At 47.5% G+C, this 24,263-nt stretch overlaps 1 protein-coding gene, 1 non-coding gene and 1 pseudogene across 3 annotated transcripts; 2 read left to right on the top strand and 1 right to left on the bottom strand.

The window, feature by feature from the left end:
* Nucleotides 1-5,334: 5,334 nt before the first annotated feature.
* Nucleotides 5,335-23,015, top strand: LOC137217148 (small integral membrane protein 10-like protein 2A). 2 transcript variants are annotated; one of them, XM_067723656.1, is made up of 2 exons: nt 5,335-6,049; nt 22,910-23,015. In XM_067723656.1, the coding sequence occupies exon 1, from the start codon at nt 5,474-5,476 to the stop codon at nt 5,705-5,707; it is 234 nt and encodes a 77-aa protein (XP_067579757.1). In that variant the 5' UTR covers nt 5,335-5,473; the 3' UTR covers nt 5,708-6,049; nt 22,910-23,015. The 2 variants fall into 2 exon arrangements, with proteins under 2 accessions (XP_067579757.1, XP_067579756.1); XM_067723655.1 differs by lacking the exon at nt 22,910-23,015 and adding an exon at nt 7,617-12,829.
* LOC137216564 (myosin regulatory light chain 12B-like) overlaps nt 22,759-24,263 on the bottom strand; it is an 18,814-nt pseudogene continuing 17,309 nt past the window's right edge.
* Nucleotides 23,015-23,121, top strand: LOC137217700 (U6 spliceosomal RNA). Its single transcript, XR_010940202.1, has one exon. It is a non-coding gene; the product is annotated as a U6 spliceosomal RNA (small nuclear RNA).

The raw sequence follows: 24,263 nt of genomic DNA, 5'->3' as shown, positions 1-24,263 counted from the left end.
AAAATAAGCACATTTGATTTCAAAATTATGTTTTAAATGTAATTCTGTTTTCACTACTTTCTACTGAGTTACTTTGTGCTGCACTTTTTTCCTAAAAGAGAATGGAAAAATGATCTACTTTTTAAAACTATAGCAATTGGACAGATCATTTTATTTTAAATGTTAAGCACCAAACAGATACAGTCACATTTACTTTTCAGATGACTTACATGAATTATATTAAGGTTCAGAGTGAGACAACAAGCATAAGTGACACCTGGAATAAAGTTAAGGTTCAGTATTTGGTAACAGGAATATAGATCTTCTATGGTTCAGCATGAAACAACACACATAAAGGGGACCGCTGGAATAAAGTTTAAGATTCAGGCTGAAACCACAAGCACAAAGACAACTATTTGTTCAGTGTGAGACGAAAACAGGAAATTTTCACTGGGAAAAGTTTATGGTTCAGTGTGAAGAAACAATCCTGAAGATTGGATTGGAATCTGCAATCCTCATTCTGCTGGAATGAGGTCAAGGTTCACTAGGCAACGCAAGCAATTAGATGACTGCTCAAATAAGATCACGTTTCAGTTTAGTGCAGGAAGCATAACAATGAATGGCAGAATGTATTCTTCAGTGTGAGACCAAAAGCATCCAGCTGACTGCTGAATGAGGTGAGTTTGGTGTGCGACGAGAAAGAAGATCACCAGGGAAATAAGTATAAAGCTCAGTGTGCCACAGCATTCCTGAACATGACGCTGGAATTAGGTAAAGTCTTAGAGGATGACAAGCTGGAAGGTCACTGCAGCAATAGGATAACGTTCAGTGTGACACAACCACCACGAAAATGATGGATTATTGTTAAGAATAAGAGTGAGACAAGAGCGTGAAGATGACTCCTGGGAGAAGGTTAAGGCCCAGTGTGAGATGCAATCAGAAAGATAAACACTGGACGAAGGTTATTCTTCAGTGTGGGACAAAAAGCTAGAAGATGAGTGCTGGAATAAACTTAGAGTCAATGGGAGAAAACAGGCCTGTTGCTGACTGCTAGAATAAAGGTACACGCGGTTCAGTGTGACCTGACAAACATGTTGGTGACTGCTTCAGTAAAGGTTCAGGATGAGACCACCAACCTGAAAATGACTGTGGAAATATGGTTAGGATTGAAAGGGTGACGATGTGTATGAAGATGGCTGCTGGAATAAGGTTAAGGTTCAGTGTGCAACAATAAGCAAGTGGATGGATTACAAAAATAATTAGGCTTCATTGTGAGGCAACAAGCAAGAAGATGGCCTCTGGAATAAAGGTCAGTTCAGTGTGAGACTATAATTATGAGGAAGACCACTGGAATACAGATAAGGTTTATTGAAAAACATCAAGCATGAAGCTGACCACTGCTATTCCGTTACTGTTCAGTATGAGTCAACCAACGTGAAGATGACCACTGATATAAGGTTAAGGTTAAGTGTCAAACATTGTCAGAAACATGATTGCTTGAATGAGGTTAAGGTTGAGTGTGGGATGGCAAGCATGGTGTGACTGCTGGAACCAACTCAAGATTCAGTATGAGACAAAATGCGTGAAGATGGCTGGTAGACTCATGTCTTGCTATGGTGTGTGATCAAGCATTCAGTTGACTGCTGGAAGAAAGTTAAGGTTCACCAAGCCAACACAAACAAGATGAGTCGTGGAAAAGTTAAAGTTCAATGTGACACCAACAAACATTAGCACAGCCACTGGAATAAGAATAAGATTTAAAGAGTGTCAACAATCTAGAATGTTACTGATGGAACAAGTTAAGGTTCAGTGTGACACAACTACCAAGAGGATGCCTGTTGGAATAAGGGCAACATTCAGGTGACTTAAGAAGCATAAAAACAACAAGGTCCTACTGTATAGCTCAGGGAACTATATTCCATATCTTGTGATAAACCATAATGGAAAAGAATATGAAAAAGAATGTATATATCTATAACTGAATCACTTTGCTATACAGTAGAAATTAACACAAAACATTGTAAATTAACTATACTTCAATTTAAAAAAAGATGCATGAAGATGACTACTGGAATAAGTTTAAGTTTCAGCATATGTCTGACCACAAGCATGATGATGAATGCTGATAGAAGGCAATTATTCAGGGTTTCCCTGGTGGTGCAGTGGTTAAGAATCCGCCTGCCAATGCAGGGGACACAGGTTCGAGCCCTGGTCTGGGAAGATCCCACATGCCGCAGAGCAGCTAAGCCCATGAGCCTACAACTACTGAGCCTGTGCTCTAGAGCCCGCGAGCCACAACTACTGAAGCCCACGCACCTAGCGCCCGTGCTCCACAGCAAGAGAAGCCACTGCAATGAGAAGCCCGCGCACTGCATCGCACACTGCAACAAAGAGTAGCCCCCGCTCACCGCAACTAGAGAAAGCCCGCGCGCAGCAACAAAGACCCAACGCAGCCATAAATAAATAAATTTATATTAAAAAAACAAAAACCAAAAAACAAACGGTTCAATTAGAACATGACAAAAGACATTTCACTAAAGAAGACATACAGATAGAAAATAAGCACATAAAATGATTTTCACCATTATTAGCCATTAGAGAAATATAAATTAAAACCACAATGAGATATCACTATACACCTATCAGAATGTCAAGAATAAAAAATAGTGATAATACCAAATGTTGATGAGTATGAAGAGAAACTGGATCTATTCATAAATTGCTGATGGGAATGTAAAATGCTACAGCCACGATGGAAAAGTTTGGCTGAGTCTTATGAAACTAAACACGCACTTACCATACAACCCAGCAATTGCACTCTTGGGCATTTATCCCAGATAAATAGAAATTTTTGTTCACACAGTAACCCGTGGACAAATATTCACAGCAGCGTTATTCCTAATAGCCAAAAACTGGAAACCCTGGTGTGCTTCCTGGGTAAGTGGTATACGAACTATGGTACAACCATACCAAGGAATACTAACTCAGCAATAAAAGCAGTGAACTATTGACATGACATTCCCAGCAAATGGAGATGACTCTCCAAAGAATGATGTTGAGTGACAAAGCCAATCCCCAAAGGTTACATACTGTATGAGTCCATTTGTATAACATTCTCAAAAAGACGAAATTATAGAAATAGACAACAGATTAGTGATTGCCAGGCATTAAGGAGGAAGGGCAGGAAGGAAGTGGGTGTGGCCGAAAAAGGGCAACACAAGGGATCCTGACAGTTATGAAACTGTTTTATATCTTGAGTATGATGGTGGATGCATGAATCCACACGTGATAAAATTGCATAGAACTAAACACACACACACACAAAAAATAAATTGGGGAAATCTGAACAAGATAGATAGATTTGTGACAATATCCTGATTTTGATATTGTACAGTACTGCAGTTTTGGAAGATGCTACCACTGTGGAAAACTGGGTAAAATGTACATGGGATCTCTCTATTTTTTCTTGCAATTGTATGTAAATCTACAATTATCTCAAAAGAAAAGCTTTAATTAAAAAATCAATTGCAGTTCTATATACTAACAATGAACATGTGGAAACCAAAATTAAACACACAGTACCACTTACAGCCACTCTAAAGGAAATGAGATAGATGTAACTCTAACAAAATATCTACAGGGTTGCTGAGTAAGTACAAAGAGGTAGCCCAAAGCAGTTCTTTTGTGGTGATGGAATATTTTTGTATCTTGACTGTAGTAGTGGTTACATGAATCCTGACATGGGATAAAATTGCTAGAGCTATACATGCACACACACACACACACACACACACACACACACACACAAATTAATGCAGGTTAGAAAAATGGTGAAAACTGAACTAGGCCTGTAGTCTAGTCAAGAGTAATATACCAGTGTCAGTTTCCTGGTTTTGATATTATACTCTGTCTATAGAAAATGCCACCATTGGGGAAGCTGGGTGAAAGGCACAATGTCTTTTTTGTTCTATTTGTGCAACTTCCTGTGAGTCTATAATTATTTCAAAATAAAATGTTAAAAATAAATGAGATGAGGCCAAGGAGAGGTTTCAGAAATGATTGGAGGGAACAGGTTCTGCAAATGAATGACGCTGGATCCAGTCTGGAACAAAGGGTTTCTATAAAGCATAAGTCTATATTCCTGTGCCCCTTCTTTTTCAAATAATTTTTATTGCATTATACAAGTAATACGTATAGATATACATATGGATATACATACATATACATGGAGAATAAAAAGTATGTCCTCCTTCCTACTGCCTTAACCAGAGTAAACAATGTTCCGTAATTTGATATATATCTGCCCTGGTGTTTTTTATGCATTCATATCCATGCATGGTTATATTGTTGATAAAATCATGATGCAATCCAATAACCTAGTGCCTCTCAAACTTACTTTTCTTCCTTGATCATGCAGGTAGACATTTGCTCAGTGTATATGAATCTGCTGGGTTCCTTAAACACTTATACAGAGGCTACAGAGATATTCAGTGTGATGGTGAACAGGCATTTTGAGAGGGACTATTAAGGTATTAATTTAGGCCAGCCCTCCTTGTGAGAATTGGGATGAGGTCTTCGTGAATCAGCTTCATGCAGACAGCTTTTTAAAAGTCCTGACTATAATGAAGCATGCGCATTTCAATAGTCTTGAAAACGTGACGGAGTTTGGATTGGATGTGGTTTAGAAAAAGATTAGACGAAACCACGAAAAGGCTTTAAAGCCCAACAGCAAGAAAAAGGCAATGAATGAGAGCAGATTAATACCTGAGAGGACCTTGTGCGGTATCCAGGGCAAAGATAGACTAAGAGGAGTGCTTAGAAATCACTACGGAGTGAAAGGTAAGGAAAACGAGGCAATGGAGCAATTCACGAATAAAGAAATACGCATGACCAGCCAATATACCCGAAAAGAAAAAAATGCGCGTGTGGGTTTGGTGAAACTCCATAGTGCAGAGTTACCATAAACATGTGAATTCTTAGAAAAGTACAGTGGATTGGCTGGCCCGGTTTTCTGTGGAGACAGGCAGGGAGAGGAGATGGTGTAAACAGGGCAGAGGGTTCAAGGTGGGCCTTCTGTGCAGAATCAGCCCAGCGGTCCAGACCCTCACGGCCTCTACTCCTCTGCTCTAGCGCATTCTGCAAAAGGATCCCAGGGCAGCAGCGCCTCACAACGCGCTCGGGCCCTCTGGCCCTGTTCTTGGGAGTCGGGGAGGAGGCGGGGCTTGCCGGCGGGGCGTGTCCCGTGGGTGGGGCTGAGTCCGTGGCGGCCAGTCTGTAGCCCCAGAAAGGGGCACGGCCACGCTAGGGGCGGGGTTAAGCTGGCGGCCGCCACTCAGGGAGCAGGCGAGGGGGTGGAGCTGTCTGTGGCTGTGGCTGCTGCTGCCTCGGGAGACGGCGGAGCGGGCGGGGCGGGCTGTCGCCTCCAGGCCTCACGTCCACCTGCCCACCCGCTCCCACTGCGGTCAGTCGGCGGGGTGTGCGCCGGGCCGAACCCATGGCGGCGTCGGCGGCCCTGTCTGCGGCTGCGGCGGCTGCCATGTCGGGCCTGGCGGTGCGGCTGTCTCGCTCGGCTGCGGCCCGCGGCTCGTACGGCGCCTTCTGCAAGGGGCTCACGCGCACGCTGATCACCTTCTTCGACCTGGCCTGGCGGCTGCGCATGAACTTCCCCTACTTCTACATCGTGGCCTCGGTGATGCTCAACGTCCGCCTGCAGGTGCGGATCGAGTGAGCGCCCGCAACCACCGCGCGGCCGCGACGGCAGGGGCGCCGGCATGAAGCTCCGCGGGACCCAGGGCCGCCGGGACGCGGCGGGGGAAGGAGAAGGGGCGGCCCGGGCCCCCGGACCCTAGACCTCGGCGGAGGTCACGGCCACCGAGCCCCAAGCCCCGGTTCTGGTCACCCACGTCGCGGCCGGTGACGAACTGTACAGAAACTCGCGAAACGAGCCCTTTCCATCGAACTCGAGAAAATTACGAGTGCGGCCGACCTGTTGCCTCACCTTGGGCGAAGTGGGGAGCAGAAGGAAGAAATTCTGCAGCAGGAACGTGAATGACTGGCCCTGACCGAAGAGGTAGGAGGCCAGAGGTTGGACTTCGGGCTGGAGGGAGGCGGTTGCCATGACATGTAGATGTCCAGGCCCCTCGGTGGTTTGGGGGAGACGTGGAAGGCGCCCGAGAAAGCCAGCCCGGAAAGCTGCCGAGCCGCGAGCAGGCAAGGCAGGGCGGGCGCATGCCCTCCGGAGTCCCTTGTCATATTTCCAAGATGGGGGTGAGAGGCGGCGGCCTCGGCATCTTGGAGGGTCAGCCCATCACCTCCCGGCCACGGCCCCAGTGGTGTCACCTGAACACGGGGGAGTGGAGGGAAATGGGCTCGGGGAGGCCCAGGGAAGGCCCTAGAGGAGAAAAGATGCTGCTACCCTTGTCCTCTACACGCTGGGGGGCAGCCTGGAAGGGTGGCTGTGTTCTTGGCCAAAGCCCAGGTCTGTTTCTCAGCGCTTTGCAAACCGGCCCCCTGCCTGGTCTCTGCGGCCGGGGGACTGCTCTCTGCCTGCTGCTGCTGGCCCTGTTGCTCCCCTCTCCGCTCTCCTGGGGCATCCTCCAAAGCTCCGCATCTGCGGCCACGGAAGAGCAGGAAAGGTGCATTCCTCCCCGGCCCTCCCGCCATCTCAGCCACGCTCCCTCCAGCTCCTCCCCGTGCCCTCCCGGTGTCACAGCCCTGGACGGCCTCCAGCAGCCCCCGTGTCCCAGAGGATTTGGGAAAGGGGGGATCTCCTTGAGCGGAGGGCAGCTCTCAGGCTGGAGGGGAGATGGAGAAGGGGCTTGTAGAGGAGGTGACACTTGGCGAGACAGGGACCTCTCTGGGTGGGGAGGCAGCTCTCAAGTCCCCATCTCTTTCTTTGTCTCAGGAGCTGGTGTTATAGGAAGTGACCTGCCCCTTCTCTGGTCTTGTCAAGAGAGTGCCTAACCCTAACCCTGACCCTGACCCTAGAGCTGCCTGGGGAGCAGCCTAGAGAAGGGCCTGACCCACGAGGACAGGAAGGGACCAGGCACAGACCCCGAGGGGTGGGGAGGCCCAGTGCTCCGGTTCTGACACGGGGAAGGAAGGACAGACCTAGCGACACTCTGCGGGAGCTCTGTCCTCCCCACCTACTGGGGCTCTGGGAGGGGAGCGCTTTGCCCTTATCACACAGGTAAGAAGTGGTGGAGCCGGATCTGCCTCTGGGCCTGCACTCTCCCACCTTCTTCTGGAAGACCTAGCGCCGAGGGATGGGGGAAGGGAGCAGAGGCTCCCAGGGGACCTAGAGACAGAGGGGCCCATGGTAGGGAAAGTGGAGTGTATGGAAAGTCACAGGGAAGACCGGGGGACAGTCTGAGCTGAGATGGGCACGGGAGAGATGAGTCCCAGCACCTCCAGGGAGCAAGGTCCTCACCCACAAGCCGGACCTCCCCACCCTGCTGCAAATCCCACCCAAGGCTGGACCAAGAGCTCCTCAGTGTTGAGTGGCACAACCCTCTCAGTTTGGGTGGCGGGACGGGAGGGTGGGTGGCTCCTGGGGACCGTGTCACCAGGAGGGGAAGGGACAGTGGTGGGTGGGGTGGGGCTGAGACCCACGCCTGACCCCATGTCTCTGTCCCCAGGCTGGCCCCTGGGCCCAGCATCTCACGGAGAGTCTCCTCTGGATGGGCCTGCATTGGTCCTTGAGGCCTTGGCTGCGCTGCTGACTGACGCCCCAGGAGCGGTGCAGAGGGGAGGCAGGACAGACCCTGGCCCTCACCCCGCACCGCTGCCACGTCTGCTCGGGCGGTGGTTGCTCATGGTCGATGCACTCAGAGTTCCTGGGGCTGAGCACCCCAGCAGCCTGGTTGCCCCCAGGACAGAGCGGCCGAGCCTCACACCATGTGCCCTCGTCAGCTGCCCAGCTGGAGCCCGGGTCCCAGCTGAGGATCTCTGCCTGCCTCACCCCGGGGCCGGAGGCTGCACCGCGGCCACCACGTGCCCCCCACAGATGCCCACCGACGGGGCCTGATGGCTTCCTTCCTTGTGCCAAGTCACCCGGGAGCCCTGGTCCTGGTGGCCCTCCTCCAGCCCAACTGTGCCCACCCAGGGCCACTTCTGGGAGCCTGCCAGCCTGCGGACTGCATCCCCGGAGCTCTGGGGATAGCCTCTGAGAGACTGTGCCGCGGGGCTGCACGGGAGGAGAGCAGCAGAGGACGAGGGGCCTCCTTGGGGCTGATTCGCAGACGTGCCCCTTTCAAGCCCAGCTCTCACCCTCCGGGTGGCTCGATCCCCAGCTCCAGCCTCTTGCTGGGCCAGCCTGAGAGGGCCTGAGAATGGCACAGGGGAGGCTCTTCACTGACCGCGTGGGTGCCCGTGTGTGAGTGCGCATGTATGAGTGTGTGCGGGTGTGCGGGTGTGAGCGCGTGTGTGTGAGTGAACGTGCGGGTGTGAGCGTGTGTGTGGGTGCTTGTGCACACACACGAGTGGCTGTGCGTTGCAGCGGGCGCGGAGCTGTTGAGCAGAGTGAGCTGTGCAGGGTGCCCTGTCCTCCCTGGGCTCCGGGCTCAGCCGGAGCTGCCTGGGGCTGCTTCCCAACAGGGAGAATGCGCGCTGGAGGCCCAGGGGCCCGGGCTCAGAGACCCCCTCCCACCCATCGTGGGAGGAGCACGGCGGTGGCCCTGGCTGGGGCTGTCTGCGCTCTGAGGGGCTGGCCGTGGGAGGGGCTGGGGACGCGTCCTTAGCATGCGCTCCTGCCGCGGCTGTTCTTACGGTTCTGGCCCTGAGTCCTGAGCTGCTTCCGCTTCCCCACCTCTTCCTCGTCTCCCCCGCTGGGCCCTTGCTGCTTGACGGGCTCTCAGAGCACTTTATTTATTTGCCGTCTGTTTCTCAGGCAGTGGAGCTTTTACGATATCAGACACCGACTTGAATAAGACAACTTCCACTTTGCTGTGTGTGATGTACGCTGCACCGGGCAGCAGCGTCTGGTCAGAGAAAGGTTCTTGTCTCGGGTGTTGTCAAATCTTGTTGTCTGTCTCAGTTAAGAAGAAAGTCCTTTGAGTTCAATCAAATAAAACCTGGAGGCCTCCTGTTTCTGCCGCCTCGGAGGAGAGAGGGGCGGCGAGCTCACCCCACTCTGGTGGCCGGGAGCTGGGGGAGGGGAGCACCCCGAGGGCTCTAAGGGGGCGGGGCTGAGGGCGGGGCTGGTGCCGGGTCAGAAGATGAGGCGAGACCCGAGCTGAGCCGGACCACTGCTCCCGTGAGGGGAAGGCAGCAGCACAGGCCTGGCCCAAGAGGTGGCACTTTGTCCCATTCACAAACTTTATTTGAATCAACTGACGCCTAGGCCTTTTCTTCATCTTAGAGGCTGGTGTTAGAAGGCGCGTAATTCAGCTGAACCCCGAGGGTGGGCTGCGGTAGGTGAGGTGGAATGGGCTGTCTGCAGATCATTTTGTGTCCCCGAAGGCCCTTCCGCAGCCGCAGGTGGCAGGGTCTCCATCACCTCCCAGCTGGCCAGGTGGTGTCTGAGTTTCGGAGAAGATCAACCTCTGGGACTGGAAACCTGCCTCCCTTACTCCCACCTTAGACGCAAGCTGTCCCGGCAGAGAAGCCGGGGCGGGGGCTCTGAGGCTGCTGCAGGGGGAGGGTGGGCCGAGGACAGAGGGCTGGGGGAGGGGCGCCTGCAGGGGAGGGCAGCACCCCCCATCGGAGGAATGCAGGCCCATAGGACCCAGGAGAGGGGTGTCCTGAGGACTCGGGGTGTGGTCACACGAGGAGCGCAGCCTGGGGTAAGACACCTGTCGCCAAGAGCTCCGCAGGGGTCAGAGCAACTTGACAAGAGGGCCTCTTCCAGCATCCGCCAACCTAGGAGGGAGGGGTAGACTCCAGTCCCGGCCAGAGCCCCGAGCTTCCCGTCCCTTGGTCCAGATGGTCCTGTTCAGTCCCTGATGGTTCTGCACCCACTTCAGGGACCAGGTAGCCTGGCACAGCCAGATGGGAGAGAGGATCCAGCACCCAGGGGCCAAGGGACCGTGATGAGGGAGGACCGTGTTCCCCCGCGAGGGAGGCAGGCAGGCTGGCGCATCACACTCTGGTTAAGAGGGGCGCCTAGGACACCAGAGACCTGCGCGCTGAGCCCAGCTCTTCCACTGACCACAGCGGAGCCCCAGGCCAGCCACGGGCACTCGTGCATTTTCAGAAAGGAGCCTTCAGCGTGCTGTGGGCCTTCAGTGTGAGGCTGTCTCTTCAACAAATGGCCCCAGGTCTCAGCCAGAGCAGCCCTGTCACCATGAGGAAAGGAAACGAACTGGCAGGTGACGAGAGCCTGCCGAGCTCCAGGCACCATCCCTTAACCTCATCATCCCCATGGCCACCTTCTGGAGGAGGTCACCACTAGGATGTCACTGAGGTTGAACCTCGAGTTGGCCTCAGGCCGTCGGAGGCTCCTCACCCTTCCCCGCTCCTTGGGATGCACGTTCTGCCCACTGTTCCCACAGCCAGAGCCCTTTTGAGGACGTGGCCTTGAGAGAGTAAGGCGTCTCTGGGACTATCTGGACTGAATATGTGACTGAATTCCATTAAGACCTCTGTACAAACTTTTAAGATTCTGCCAGGTGGGTGGGGAGATCTGCTTGTCTTGTGCACTCAAGACAAGCCTCATCTGTAAGTTCACTTGCTTAGTAACCGTGCCCCCTTCCCAGTCTGGAGTGGTCTGCTTCTTTCTAGGTCTCTCCTTGCCTTCTGTGTACAGGACCAGTTTGCAAACCAGCACCACGGTTATCCCCATTTTTCGGAGAAACTGAGTCTCGGAGCCCAGTCTGAACTAGAAGCCCAAGCAGAAGCTGCTTTCCTGAGGCCCCAGTACCTCCTGGAGGGGCAGGGAATTAGGCTGGAGGGGTGGTGCAAGGACACAGTCTGAAGGCGACCCTGGTCTTTCTGGGTAGGGGCCAGGGGCCAGATAAGAAACCCAGGGCTTGGGGGCGGAGCTGGGAGCCTTAGCAACGTGGAGCTCCCCATTGGAGCAGCTGGGGCCACGCTGAGGTGGGGCCACCTGTCTTCTTGCGAACCTCCCACCTCTGCAGACTGACTGGGATCCAAGCAACTGAGTCAAGGGAGGGCGAAAGAGCAGCTGAGAGGGCAGTTCCAGGAGGGCCAGTCAGAACCCAATACAGTCAGAACACGAGAGAGAGAAACGGCGTACAGAGTCCCAGCCCAGCCCACCCCGAGGGAAACTGCCCAGTTTCGGATGAATTTTCACTTTGTGTGCATGTCCCTTTTATACGTAAAATTAGGAACATATGACTTTTTTCACTTTATGACATAAACACTTCCTGCTCATCTTCCTGTGTGATTAAGTACGCTTCTGCTTCCAAAGCCACAGAGTATCTCTGGTATGAAGCTCTCATCATGTATTTCGCACTGCCTCTTGCTTGTTTTCCTTTGTTGTTTGGGGGGTTGAGTTTGAGGTTGTTGTTGGCTTTGGTTTGCTTTTGTGGTTTTTATTGGGTTTTACTGATGACGCGGTGACAGGTGTCCTTGTGGATAAATGCTGTGCTGCAGTCATGGTCGATCTTTTACCATACACTCCTGCACGTGGGCCGCAGGGTAGGCATGCCTCAGGGGTTTGACACCCTCCAGAGCAGCGGTGCCACGTTACTGTGCTCATGCCACTCAGGAGTGAGACTGTTGTCAGACGAGGGTGGCAATTGTGGGTCACAACACGTTTCAAAATCTGTTACTGCCTTTCCTGCCTCAAGCTGGGTGCATTTCTCTCTCCTCAAGATCAGTGTAATCGTTCATTTAACTCATCATTTCCCTCAAACTCTTCCTTTCCCATCATCCCCAGCTCACGGCTAGAATTAAATCCACTCTCCAGTTGTCCTGGGATAAAGTCGTGGTTCCTTTCTTTCTGCTCCTCACCTTTGCCTGTAGCGAAGTCTCAAGACAGGTTTTGAATCTCTCAATTGGATAAGCCAAATTGTTTATTTTGATATTTTATTTTGCATGCCTTTCAATACATATCAAGATTAAAATTTTTCATATGTCCATTGGCCATTTGTAGTTTTCTTTTAAATTGTAGGGACTAATTTTTTTATTGAGATATAATTGACATATAAATTGTCTACCTTTAAGGTGTACACATGTTGGTTTGGTACATTTATATATTGCAATTTGATTACCACCAGTAGTGTTAGCTCACACCTCCATCACATCACATAATTATCATTTCTTTTTTGTAGTATGAATCATTAAGATCTAGTCTCTTAGCAACTTTGAAGTTTATGATACAGTATTGTTGACTATAATCACTATGCTGTGCATTAGATCTCCAGAACTTATTCATCTACTTGTTGCAAGTGTGTATCCTTAAATAACTGATCCCTGATTTTCCCGCCTCCCAGCCCCTGCTAACCATCATTCTACTCTCTGTTTGGCTTTCTTGGATTCTACATAATGTAACATCATATAGTATTTGTCTTTTTCTGTTGTTCTTGTCTCACTTAGCATAATGCCCTCAAGGTCCATCCGTGTTGTCACAATTGGAAGGACTTCCTTCTTTTTCCACTACTGAATAATATTCCTTTGTGTGTGTGTGTGTGTGTGTGTGTGTGTATCTCACATCTTCTTTATCCATTCATCCACTGATGGATAAGTAACCTTTTTTATTTTTAAATGGCCGCACCACGTGGCTTGTGGGATCTCACTTCCCCAACCAGGGATTGAACCCGGGCCATGGTAGTGACAGCCCAGTATGCTAACCACTAGGCCACCAGCGAACTCCCCACTGATGGATACTTAGATTGTTTCCATATCTTGGCTATTGTGTATAATGTTGCAATAAACATGGGAGTTCAGATATCTTTTTGATATCCTGTTTTCATTTCCTTTAAATATATACCCGGAAGTGGAATTGCTGGACCATATGGCAGTTCTGTTTTTAAAACCTAGAACCTAGGGACATGGAGTTGTCCTGGTGCTGAGGCCAGCCTGCCTGTGGTTCAGGGTGAAGTCGGGTGCTCACTTCCCTCTCCTGCCAGGGCACAGACAAGTACTCAACAAACAGTAGAATTAATGCAATCAGCACGGACGCCACCTTCCCCAGCAAACTTTCTCAGTTTAATGGATTCCCACCAACAAAATGACGCTTTCTCAGTGTCCCCCAAGTCATCCCTTCAGTGCCAGACTCTGGGGCAGGTTTTCAGGGCACAAAGGTGAGCAAGTTCAACGTGGCCCCTGCCCTCCGACCGGGGACAGATCCATGGTTCTTCCACTTGGCTTCAAATACACAGGCGTTTGTGAAAAAAAATCAAATTCACCCTTAGCTCAGGGTGATGCACCGTAAGGGAAATCTGGAAAGGCATCTGCTGCAGGAGCAGCTGGGGAAATGCAGGGCCGGGAAGCGCCCCCGTGGGCCTTCTCTGCCCCCGTCTTGCCCACTTGGGATCAATGCACACAAGACGGAGCCGCCTCTGCCGCCCAGACCAGGGGTGAGGGAGCCCCTCTGGCGAGGGTGCTGTGGGGGGACAAGGGGACTGAGAGGTGCCTGGTGGGAGCCCTGGCTGCCTGGGGCACGCCCCCTCTGCGGGGTCCCCCTCCTCCGGAAGGTGGGCACCGCCCTGGTCAGAGGCCTGAGCGTGGTCACCGCAGCCTGGGAACGTGCCACAGGAGATGATGCACGAGGTCTGCTTCTGTCGAAGCCGCTGCCTCACAGATGCCCTCTGGTCACAGCGACCTCTCAGGGTCTGAGCCTCCTGCTGTCGGTTCTCAGCCTCGGTGCCCCCAGGGAACCCTGCTGCCACCCTAGGAGGTGACATGGGCCCCATGCTCCAGTCCCTGGGTGCGCAATGTGCAGGCCCACCTCCGTGGCCGTCCAGCCAATGAGGGTGCAGCGGGTGGGCTCCTGTGGCCGCTAAGAGGAGGTGGGCGGGGACATCCTGGTTCCTCCCATCATTGGTGAGGGTGCCAATTTGGTGGCCATAGGGAAATGGGCTGGGGTCTATGCCCTGTGTGTGCTTCAGGGGGATGAGGGGCTCCTCTGTGGGGTCCTTGGGAGGATGGGAGACTGGCATGGAAGGTGTGGCTTTTTGATCAGAGATACAGCCCTAGAAGAAGCTGGGGGATCTGCACCCTCCTCACTATGATTCTCTTTTTTCTGCTTCATGGATCACATCCTCTGTGAATGGGAAGTAGGGAGACCAGCAAAGACCTGGTCCAAACACCCTAGACATACATACCATGACCAAGTGGCATTTATCCCAGGAACGCAAAGTTGGTTTAACATCAGAAAACTAATTAATGTTATACTCCATATTAATAGAACAAAGGGGTAACACATGATCATTGAAATAGGTTTAAAAAATGGATTTGATGAAATCCAACACCCATTCATGATTTTTTAAAAAATATTTATGTATTTATTTAGGCTGCGCCGGGTCTTAGTTGCGGCCTGCGAGATCTTCGTTGCGGCATGCAGACTTCTTTGTTGTAGCAGTCATGCAGGATCTAGTTCCCCAACCAGGGCTCGAACCCAGGCCCCCTGCATTGGGAGCGCAGAGTCTTACCCACTGGACCACCAGGGAAGTCCCTCCATTCATGATTTTAAAAACTTTTTTTAAAATAAATTTTTAACGTTTTTTATTGATTGCTGGGAAGATGTTCTACTTATTTATTTATTTATTTGGTTGTACTGGGTCTTAGTTGCGGCTCACTGGCTCCTTAGTTGTGGCAGGCGGTCTCCTTAGGTGTGGCATGTGAACTCTTAGTTGTAGCATGCATGTGGGATCCAGTTCCCTGGCCAGGGATCAAACACAGGCCCCCTGCATTGAGAGCATGGAGTCGTAACCACTGTGCCACCAGGGAAGTCCCTCATTTTAAAAACCTTTAACAAATTTTGAATAATAGGAACTCATTCATCCCAGCAAATAGTGTCTACAAAAACCTCAGTGTGCATAATACTTAATGGTGAAAGAATGAGTATTTTCACTAGTACTGGGAACAATGAAGGGTGTTCACTTTTGCCATTTCTATTCAACATTGTACTGGAGGTTCTAGCCAGTGGAATAAGCCCCCTACCTCACTGAAATAAAGCCATCCTGATTGGAAAGGAAGAAATAAAACTGTATTTATTCACAGGTGATCCTATATGGAGAAAATCCCAAGAAACGCACACACACAAAACAGCTAGTAGACCCACAGACAAATTTAGCAAGGCCATGGGACACAATACCAACATCAAAATATCAATTGTATTTGTATATACTAGCCACAAAACTCCAAAAACGAAATTAAGAAAACAATTTGATTCACAATAGCCTTTAAAAAAGAATAAAACACTTAGGGATAAATCTGATAAAATATGTACAAAACCTGCATACTAAAAGTTACTACAAATTACAAAACATTGCTGAGAAAATTTAAAGAAGCTCTTAATAAATAGAGATAGTTCGTAGATTGGGAGACTCAATATTGTCAATTTGTCAACCTTCCCTAGATTTATCTGTAGATTGAACACAATATCTATCAAAATCTCAGCTGACTTTCCTGTAGAAATTGACAAGCAGATCTTAAAATGTGTGTGGAATATACATTTATATTACCTTAAACAGCCAAAACATTTTGAAAAAGGAAAACAGTTGAAGGACTTACCATACCTATTTCAAAACTTATAAAGCCACAGTAAGTAAGACAGTGTGGTACTGGTGGAAAGATAAGTGTGTAGATCAGTGGAACAGATTGGAACGTAAATCCTTAAATTTATGATCAATTGGGTCTTTTATTGTGGCAAAATACATATAACAAATGTTGCCATTTTAACCATTTCAAAGTATAGAATTCAGTGGCATGAAGTACATTCACAATGTTGTGTAACCATCACCATTATCTAGTTCTAGAACATTTTCATCACCCCAAATGAGAACGCCATGCCCATTAAGTGGTCAGTCTCCATTCCCTCCCTACCCCAGCCCTCGGCAAACACAAATATGCTTTCTGTCTCTATCTATATGCTTTTCATGGATATTTCAAAAAAATGGAATCATACGATATGTGACCTTTTATATCTGGCTTCTTTAACTTAGGATAATATTTTGGCAGTTCATTCACATTATTGTATTATCAGTACCTTTTTCCTTTTATGGCTGAATAATATTCCATTTTATGGATATATGACATTTATCCATTCATATGTTGATGGACATTTGTGTTGCTTCCACCTTTTGGCCATTGTGAATAGCCCTACTATGGACATTCAAGTACAAGTTTGTTTGAACACCTGATTTCAATTTTGGGGGTCCACATCTAGGAGTGGAATTGCTGGATCACTTGGTAGTTCTATATTTAACTTATTGAGAAACCACCAAACTGTTTTACATAGAAGCTGCGCCATTTACAGTCTCACTCAGTAATGTATGATGGTTCCACATGCTCTCTAACAGTTGTTATTTTTCTTTTTTTAATTTATGGTTATCCTAGTATGTGTGAAGTAGTATCTCATTGTAATTCTCATTTGCATTTCCCTAGGGTTAATGATGTGGAGCATCTGTTCATTTGCTTGGTGGCCATTTATACGTCTTCTTTGCAGAAATATTAAGTACTTAGGGATAAATTTGACAAAAGGTCTGCAAGACCTGTACACTGAAAACTACAGAAGAAATTAAATAATACATACATAAATAAATAGAGTGATATACCATGCTCACAGATTTGAAAACTCAGTGTTGCTGGATGTCAGCTCTACCAAACTGATCTATAGATTCAATGCATTCCCAATAAAATCACAGTAAGACTTTTAAAAGAAATTGACAAAGTGATTCCAACATTTCTATAGAAATGCAAAAGACTAAGGACAGCCAAAAAATTTTGAAAAAGAACAAAGATGCAGGATTTACACTACATTTCAGGACTTAGTATAGAACAACAATAATCCAGGCAGTGTGGTATTGGCATTAAGATAGATTTAGAGATCAATGGAACAGAACAGAGAGTTCAGAATATACTCACAACTATATGGACAATTGACTTTTGACTGAGGTGCCAAGGCAATACAATGGAGAAAAAGATAACATTTTCAACAAAGTACTGGAAACATTGGAAAAGCACATCTTTAAAACCAAACTTGACTTAAAATTTTTTTTAAATTTATTTATGTATTTATTTTGCTGTGCTGGGTCTTAGTTGCAGCACGTGGGCTCTTTGCTGCCATGTGCAAAACTTGACTCTTAACTCACATCATATACAAAAATTAACTCGATATCATGACATACATATGAGATAAAACCATAATACATGTCACCTGCGAATTACTGGAGTTCAGTATTGCACTGCTGGGTGCCCTTTCCCCGATGCCAATTTTAATAAAAAGTTAGATTCTATCACCCTGGGGATCACAGCGGAATGGCTAAAGCAGAGGCTCTACAACCTCACATTGACACCCACTCCCTCCACTCCCTTCCTGTGTCCCAAAACCTCTCTTCTCTTTCTTCTCTTCCCCTTATCAAAACTGGCTGTGCACGGGTGCTGTCCCCATGTCTGAAGGCCTTGGCAGCACAACACCCTCCAGTGGTTTCTGATGTAGTTCACGGAATCCACCAGGAGATGGCGCTGCTCCACTAGCGCCGGCCAGCCTCGGGCTGGAGCGTGGAGCTTTCACCCAGCTTTGGCAGAATTCGCTTTCTGTAAATGAACAAACCATGAGGACGAGATATATAGGTTTTCGAGTTATACGAGGTGCAAGATCTTGGGCAAATAAGAACCTATGAACTGATTACGTGCTTCCGATTTCCATGCACGCTACAACAAGACTTGCAGATGCATCCGGCGGGCAGGGCATCCCAGTAAGTCACCAGGGACTTTTCAGAACACCATCAGTACTGGAGATGGGCCGTCCCATCTTTAAACCAGACGCACGGCGGGTGGAGCAGGCTTGGGAGGGGGAAACCAGCTGGGCTCGAACCCGGCGTCTTCAGGTTACGAGCGGAGTCACTTTGGCCAGGTCCTTCAGGCTCTCTGCGCTTCGCTTCCTTCATCTGCGAGATGATTAGTAATTCCCAGGTTCTCTGAGGAGTCGGTGAACTAACGCACGTCAGTCAGTGAACACCGAGCACGGTGGCTGACACGTGGGAGAGGTTCGAACACGAGGGCTCGCCTTTATTAGTGATCAGCCTGATTCGGAGCTGGTCGGACGAGCTGCTCAGTCTCAGGACGTCAAAAGGCAGCACTGCGTCAGGGTCAAGGGCGCAAACTGTCGTTGGACACAGCAGCTCTACCACTTAATCAGGGCGGCGGGATGGCCCTGGCATCTCTGAGCCGCAGCGCCGTGACCGGTCCAGTTGGCGTGGGCAGCACCCAGCTGGCGGGCTGTCGCGGAGTCCTAGGCGGCCGCGAGCGTGGGGAGGGCCTGGCTCGTGGGAAGGGCTGGGTGGGTGGCGGCTGCCGTGGGAACCCGGCCGCAGGGGCGGCGCCGCCGCGCATCGCCCGGAATCAAAGGTCTCCTTGCGCCCGGTCCGCGCCTAGTTCCCCCAGTTCTCCTCTGCTCGCCCTCAGCCACACAGAGGCGGTAGCCGAGCTCCAAAGGGAGAAAAAGAAAACGGGAAACAGGCGATTCTATCCATCAACATTTCCCCGGATTTGGAAAAGACAAAGCCACCCTGTGACTTTGATGGCGGTACTACCACTGAAATCCGCGGTGAGCCTCCCTGAAGCTCACAGCCTGCCTCTGCTGCCTCCCAGCTTTGCTGGAAACGTCCAGAGGCCTAGTTCGCCGGAACCTTTAACCTCGCACCGCCTCTTAGGGCTGTCTCTCCTCGCCAGTGCCTCTGGGAGGACAACTGAAGGACAAGAGCCCGGCCACATTCCTGTACCCACTCCGTCCTTCTTGTGACTTCACCTTGTCAGGGAGAAGCCGGCCTTGTAATGCTTTGTGCAGTTCCCTGTCCCTGCTTCCCGAGGTCGCTCCAAACCGGGCCCAGTTGTCCATTCAGTCCAGCCAGTGAGGCTCTGGACCTTGTTGGTAGTGCGAAGAATTTTGAACCCCAGCATTTCAGAAACCAAAGATAGTCTTCAGGTTCGCTTGTAGTTGCTTTAAACAGAAGGCAACAAACAAACAAATCAACCAAACAGATTTAACAAAAAGTCTGGTTTGGTTTCATCGTCATCGCTAATAGTATTGTGTCCACCTAGAGGGGTGGGATAAGGAGGGTGGGAGGGAGACGCAAGAGGGAGGAGATATGGGGATATATGTATATGTATAGCTGATTCACGTTGTTATACAGCAGAAACTTAGACAACAACATAAAGCAATTATACTCCAATAAAGATGTTAAAAAAAATAATAATATTTATTGGACCCTGAAGAGGAACAAGGTTCTGGCCTAGGCACCTCATAGTACTGGATTCTACAACACTCTTTATAGACAATATAGATGAAACAGAGCAGCTGTGTCAGATAAACATAAGGCATTCAAGGAACAACCAAGTTTTTTTTTAATCTTGAAAGCTTCCCCCCCCCAATCTTTTAAATCTGGCTTCAAGCAGAGCAATAGAATAAATGTATTAAAATTATGCCAGAAAGATGGTAGTTGGAGGGGAGGAAGTAGGCTAGACAAGGAGAGGCATTTTATAGCCACATCCTCAATCATTTTCCGGGTCCAAGCTGTCCTCATGTCTTGCCTGGATGATGGCGACAGCCTCCTCCTACCTGGAAGCCTTTTGCCCCTCTACACAGCAGCAAGGTTGAGTTTTTTAAAACGTGAATCACGTTTCTTCCCTGCCTAAAGCCCTAGGATTCCACACTTAAACTACGCAGCAAACACCATCCTTGTGTTCTCTCGTGCTCCCCCAATGCTCCTGCTGCATGTGCCTTGGGAGGAGCTGTCCCTTTTGAACCCCGATCATCTCATGGGACCTCCTTCTTGTCATTCAGACCTCAGCTTAACGTGACATCTCAAAGAGGCCCTTCCTGACTACCCTCTGCTTCATTTGCTCAGTTCTTTGTCGCACAGGACTTATTTGAGATGAGTTATTGATCATCTGGCTCTCACTAGAGAGCGTGTATCCCAGGAGGGCAGCGTCCTTGTCTGTCCTGCCCCCCAGCTGTCCCCAACACTTAAACGGTGCCTGAGAAACAGTGGTTTAATGATGATCAAGATAATCCCACCACCTTTTCCCCTTTCCCTAAACATACAGTGATTTTCCACCTGGTTTTGTGACACTTCACGGTGACTTTACGCTTGTAAGTGGAAAAGGGAGCAGGATGTGAACTCTTGTACTTGAGAAACCTTAGATAAGTGCTTTGACTTTTTGAAACTTCAACTTGACTTACACTCTACTTACCCTGTGGGCTGTGAGGATTAGATAATAAATGTGAAAGCTCTTATGAACTGCAAAGCACTGTACTAGGACACCATAGTCGAACTGCTCCCTCATTTTTTTTTTTATTGAAGTAGAGTTGATTTCCAATATTGTGTTAGCTTCAAGTGTACAACATAGTGATTCAGGGTTTGTTTGTGTTTTTTGCAGATTCTTTTCCATTATAGGTTATTAGCAGGTATTGAATATTGTTCCCTGTGCTATACAGTAAATCCTTGTGGCTTATCTATTTTATGTATAGTAGTTTGTTAATCCCAAACTCCTAATTCACTCCGCCCCCCGCCCCTTTCCCCTTTGGTAGCCATAAGTTTGTTTTCTATGTCTGTGGGGAAAGGAAGCCAAGAAAAAAAATTGTTTTAAGTGATAGCAAGTCAACAGAGATCTGCCTACTGCACCCAGCTATAAAGCACAAATATTAAACAATATGTAAATGCATTGATTTTAAGGAGACAAAATTCCAATATGCTTTTAGGAGAGGGAATAGGTGTTGAACAGTGTTGAAAAACTTCTTTCAGTGGATATTTTCCTTTTTAAAATTGCTCTCTCCTGTTTGTCAAATTGCTGGGCCTTGAGAATTTTAAATGAGCTCGTAGCAGCCTTGTTTCCGTGTTTTTCAGTCCTTCGCCTTCCCTAGAGTCTACACTACATGAACTGCCTTCAAACAGACAATAGTATTGCTTATCATCTTTGTCTTCTGTAGTTTTTTTAAACCTGGGATAGAATTTTTTGAAATTCTATTCACATAATCAATTACCCCAATTATTTTAAATTTCAATAGTGACTACAGAATTATGTTATAATGTAATGGAAATGTCTTGATTCTTTTAGACATTTGCGGGTTTTCATAGAGACAACCTAGTGGTTCCAGCACTGTAAGCTCTGGGGTGAGGTGCCCTAGGTTGGAATTCCAACTGTCATGTTGGGAGGATTCAGTGAAAATCATATATGTGCAATGCCTCAGACACAGTAAATGCTCAGTCATAACTATTCTATGGAATTTTGCCTCATCTTAGAACCTTAGATCAATAAAATGTTTAATGTTCTCCCAGATACATTCTACATGTGTCATTCAGTAGTTTAAACATCTTAACTTACCAGAAGCATAAAAAAAACCAAACACATAACTAGTTTTTACTGCATAATAATGTTAAAGTGTACTTAAGAGTTTTGAAGGACACTGTCCCGCATGTGAGAAAAATCAAGTTTACCATGAAACCTGAATTATATGACATTGCAAACTGAAAAAAGAACTACCCCCAAACCTCCACTCACTCATTTGTTTAACTTGCCATTATATTCCATTTCAGTCAGAATAATCTTTATTTCAAAATATCATTTTAATTATACAAAATTATAAAAATCTAGCAAAACCAGAGATATGGATATATTTTCCTGGAGGTTCACATGTCAATTTTTATTCACAATCTCTTTTTCAATACAATTTACAACCTCATCCCCATTTCCAGTCTGATTATACAAATGCTAAGTGGCAGAAAGGTCTGGAATAAATATATCCAAAAAAAGTGGGGTGGGAGGGAGCTGTGAAACTAAGTTGCATTCAACAGGTTCTATGAGGGTGGGGTTAAGTGTCTGGGAAATAAAAAAGCGTAAGACACATAAAATAAGCTACAAGGATATATGTAACAATACAGGGAATATAGCAAATATTTTATAACAGTAAATGGAGTATAACCTTTAAAACTTGTAAATCACTATATTGTACACCTGTAACATATAATAGTGTATATCAACTATACTTCAATTTTAAAAAAGAGTAAGACAAACTACTATATATAAAATAGATAAACAACAAGATCCTACTGTATAGCACAGGGAACGATATTCAACATCTTGTAATAAAGTGTAATGAAAAAGAATAAATATATGTATATTTATACATATATACATATATGTATAACTGAATCACTTTGCTGTACACCAGAAACTAACACAACATTGTAAATTAACTATAGTCTAATAAAAGCATTATTTTTAAAAAGTAAGATATAGTAAGTAGAAGTTGGTGTTTTGTTTTTTGTTTTTTAAAGATTTTTTTTGATGTGGACCATTTTTAAAGTCTTTTATGGAATTTGTTACGACATTGCTTCTGTTTTATGTTTTTTTGGTTTTGTGGTCCCAAGGCATGTAGGATCTTAGCTCCCTAACCAGGGATCAGACATGTACCCCCTGCATTGGAAGGCAAAGTCTGAACCCCTGGACCGCAAGGGAAGTCCCTGGAAGTTTTTTGGTTTTTTGGTTTTTAATTTTTTAAAACCATTTATTTATTTAGGCTCCTCCGGGTCTTCATTGTGGCATGCAGGATCTTAGTTGCAGCACGCGGGCTTCTTAGTTGCGACATGTGGGATCTAGTTCCCCGACCAGGGATCGAACCCGGGCCCCCTGCTTTGGGATCACGGAGTCTTACCCACTGGACCACCAGGGAAGTCCCAGTAGTTGGAAGTTTTTAGCTAAAGTTCTTTCAATGTCTTCTTTGCCTTTTGCTCCAAGTTTAAGAATGCACGTGAGCTCAGTTAAATGAAAGTTTCCCTTTTTGTCAATTGTCTCTGAACAGCTCATCCACTTCTTCATCTACCAACTGAACTCCCATTGTCGTCAGATCTCTCTTGGATAATCCTCCTGAATGGTGCCTACTGCTTCTTTATCAAAGCAAGCAAGAGTGCTCGCTTCGGCAGCACATATACTAAAATTGGAACGATACAGAGAAGATTAGCATGGCCCCTGCGCAAGGATGACACGCAAATTCGTGAAGCGTTCCATATTTTTAAAAAAAAAAAAAAAAAAAGCAAGCAAGAGCATTCTTCTGGATCTGCACTATTTAACTTCTCACCAAACACCAGGAGGAGCAAGGTGAAATTTATGGGCCCTGGGACCTCATTCATCATGGCATTGAGGTATGCATCAGCTGGATTCTTCCCTGGAGAAACAAACACATCACGCAAGTTTTCCTTGATGAAACCATCTCTGTTCTGATCAATTACATTGGAGGCCTCTTTGAACACTTGAATCTGTCGTTGGTCAAATATGGCAAACACATTGGAGGTGGCGAATTGAGGACATTTCTTGGTGGTCTTAGTCTTTGCCATTTTGCTCTATGTGGTGGCTGTTTAACTCTGGGAATCGGTCCTTCAGAAGTTGCAGTTAATCTTGTCCAAACTCAGTCCCATTAAAGCATGAATGAATATCCCAGTCAGCCACTGTAGAAGTCTCTTCAACAGAGCCCGAGGCCAGACACAAGAGCTGCCCTGTGCCCTGTTTTTTTTAAGTTCCTATCAGTTGGATATGAAACGAGATTGACAAATTGCGGTACTTGTTGAATCTTAGTAATGGGTACTTGCAAGTTTGTTAGACTTTTCTTTTGAATTTGTTGTATGTTTGAAATCTTCCATAATAAAACTAGGTTAAATTATCCTATCCCCCCAAAGGGCTGCAATTCAATGGTTGTCAAGCTCTTAAAAAAATAAACAAACTGACTCCTTTTATTTTTCAAATAAAATCTTAGGTGGAACCCTAATGTAAAACAAATCAAAGGTGAGGTGCTCTGGCTGAAGCTAGGGTGTGGGGTGACTAGAGTCCTGCCTCTGGCCTTCCATCCACACCAGCAGTGAGAGCCCTTGAGCCACTTCTGTAATATATGCTTACTTGCTACTCAAAGTGTGGGTCAGGGCCCAGCAGCACGAGCATCACCTGGAAGCTTGTGACTCTGAGGCCTCCACCCCAGACCAACTGAATCAGGACTTGCACTTTCACAATGTGCCCAGTGATTCCAGTGCTCATTAGAGTTTGAGAAGCACAACTCCGTGGTAGCTTGAGGCTGGAGAGGCTAAGTGAGCTATATTTTACAAATGAACTAAGGAAGGCTCACAACCATGTGCACAAAGCCACACAGCTAGTGGGTGGGAGAGCCA

This window comes from Pseudorca crassidens, chromosome X, assembly GCF_039906515.1.
Source record: "Pseudorca crassidens isolate mPseCra1 chromosome X, mPseCra1.hap1, whole genome shotgun sequence".
In the NCBI taxonomy this organism is placed as follows: domain Eukaryota; kingdom Metazoa; phylum Chordata; class Mammalia; order Artiodactyla; family Delphinidae; genus Pseudorca; species Pseudorca crassidens.
Note: the sequence above shows the minus strand (reverse complement) of the source record. Positions and strands in the feature narration are given on the sequence as shown.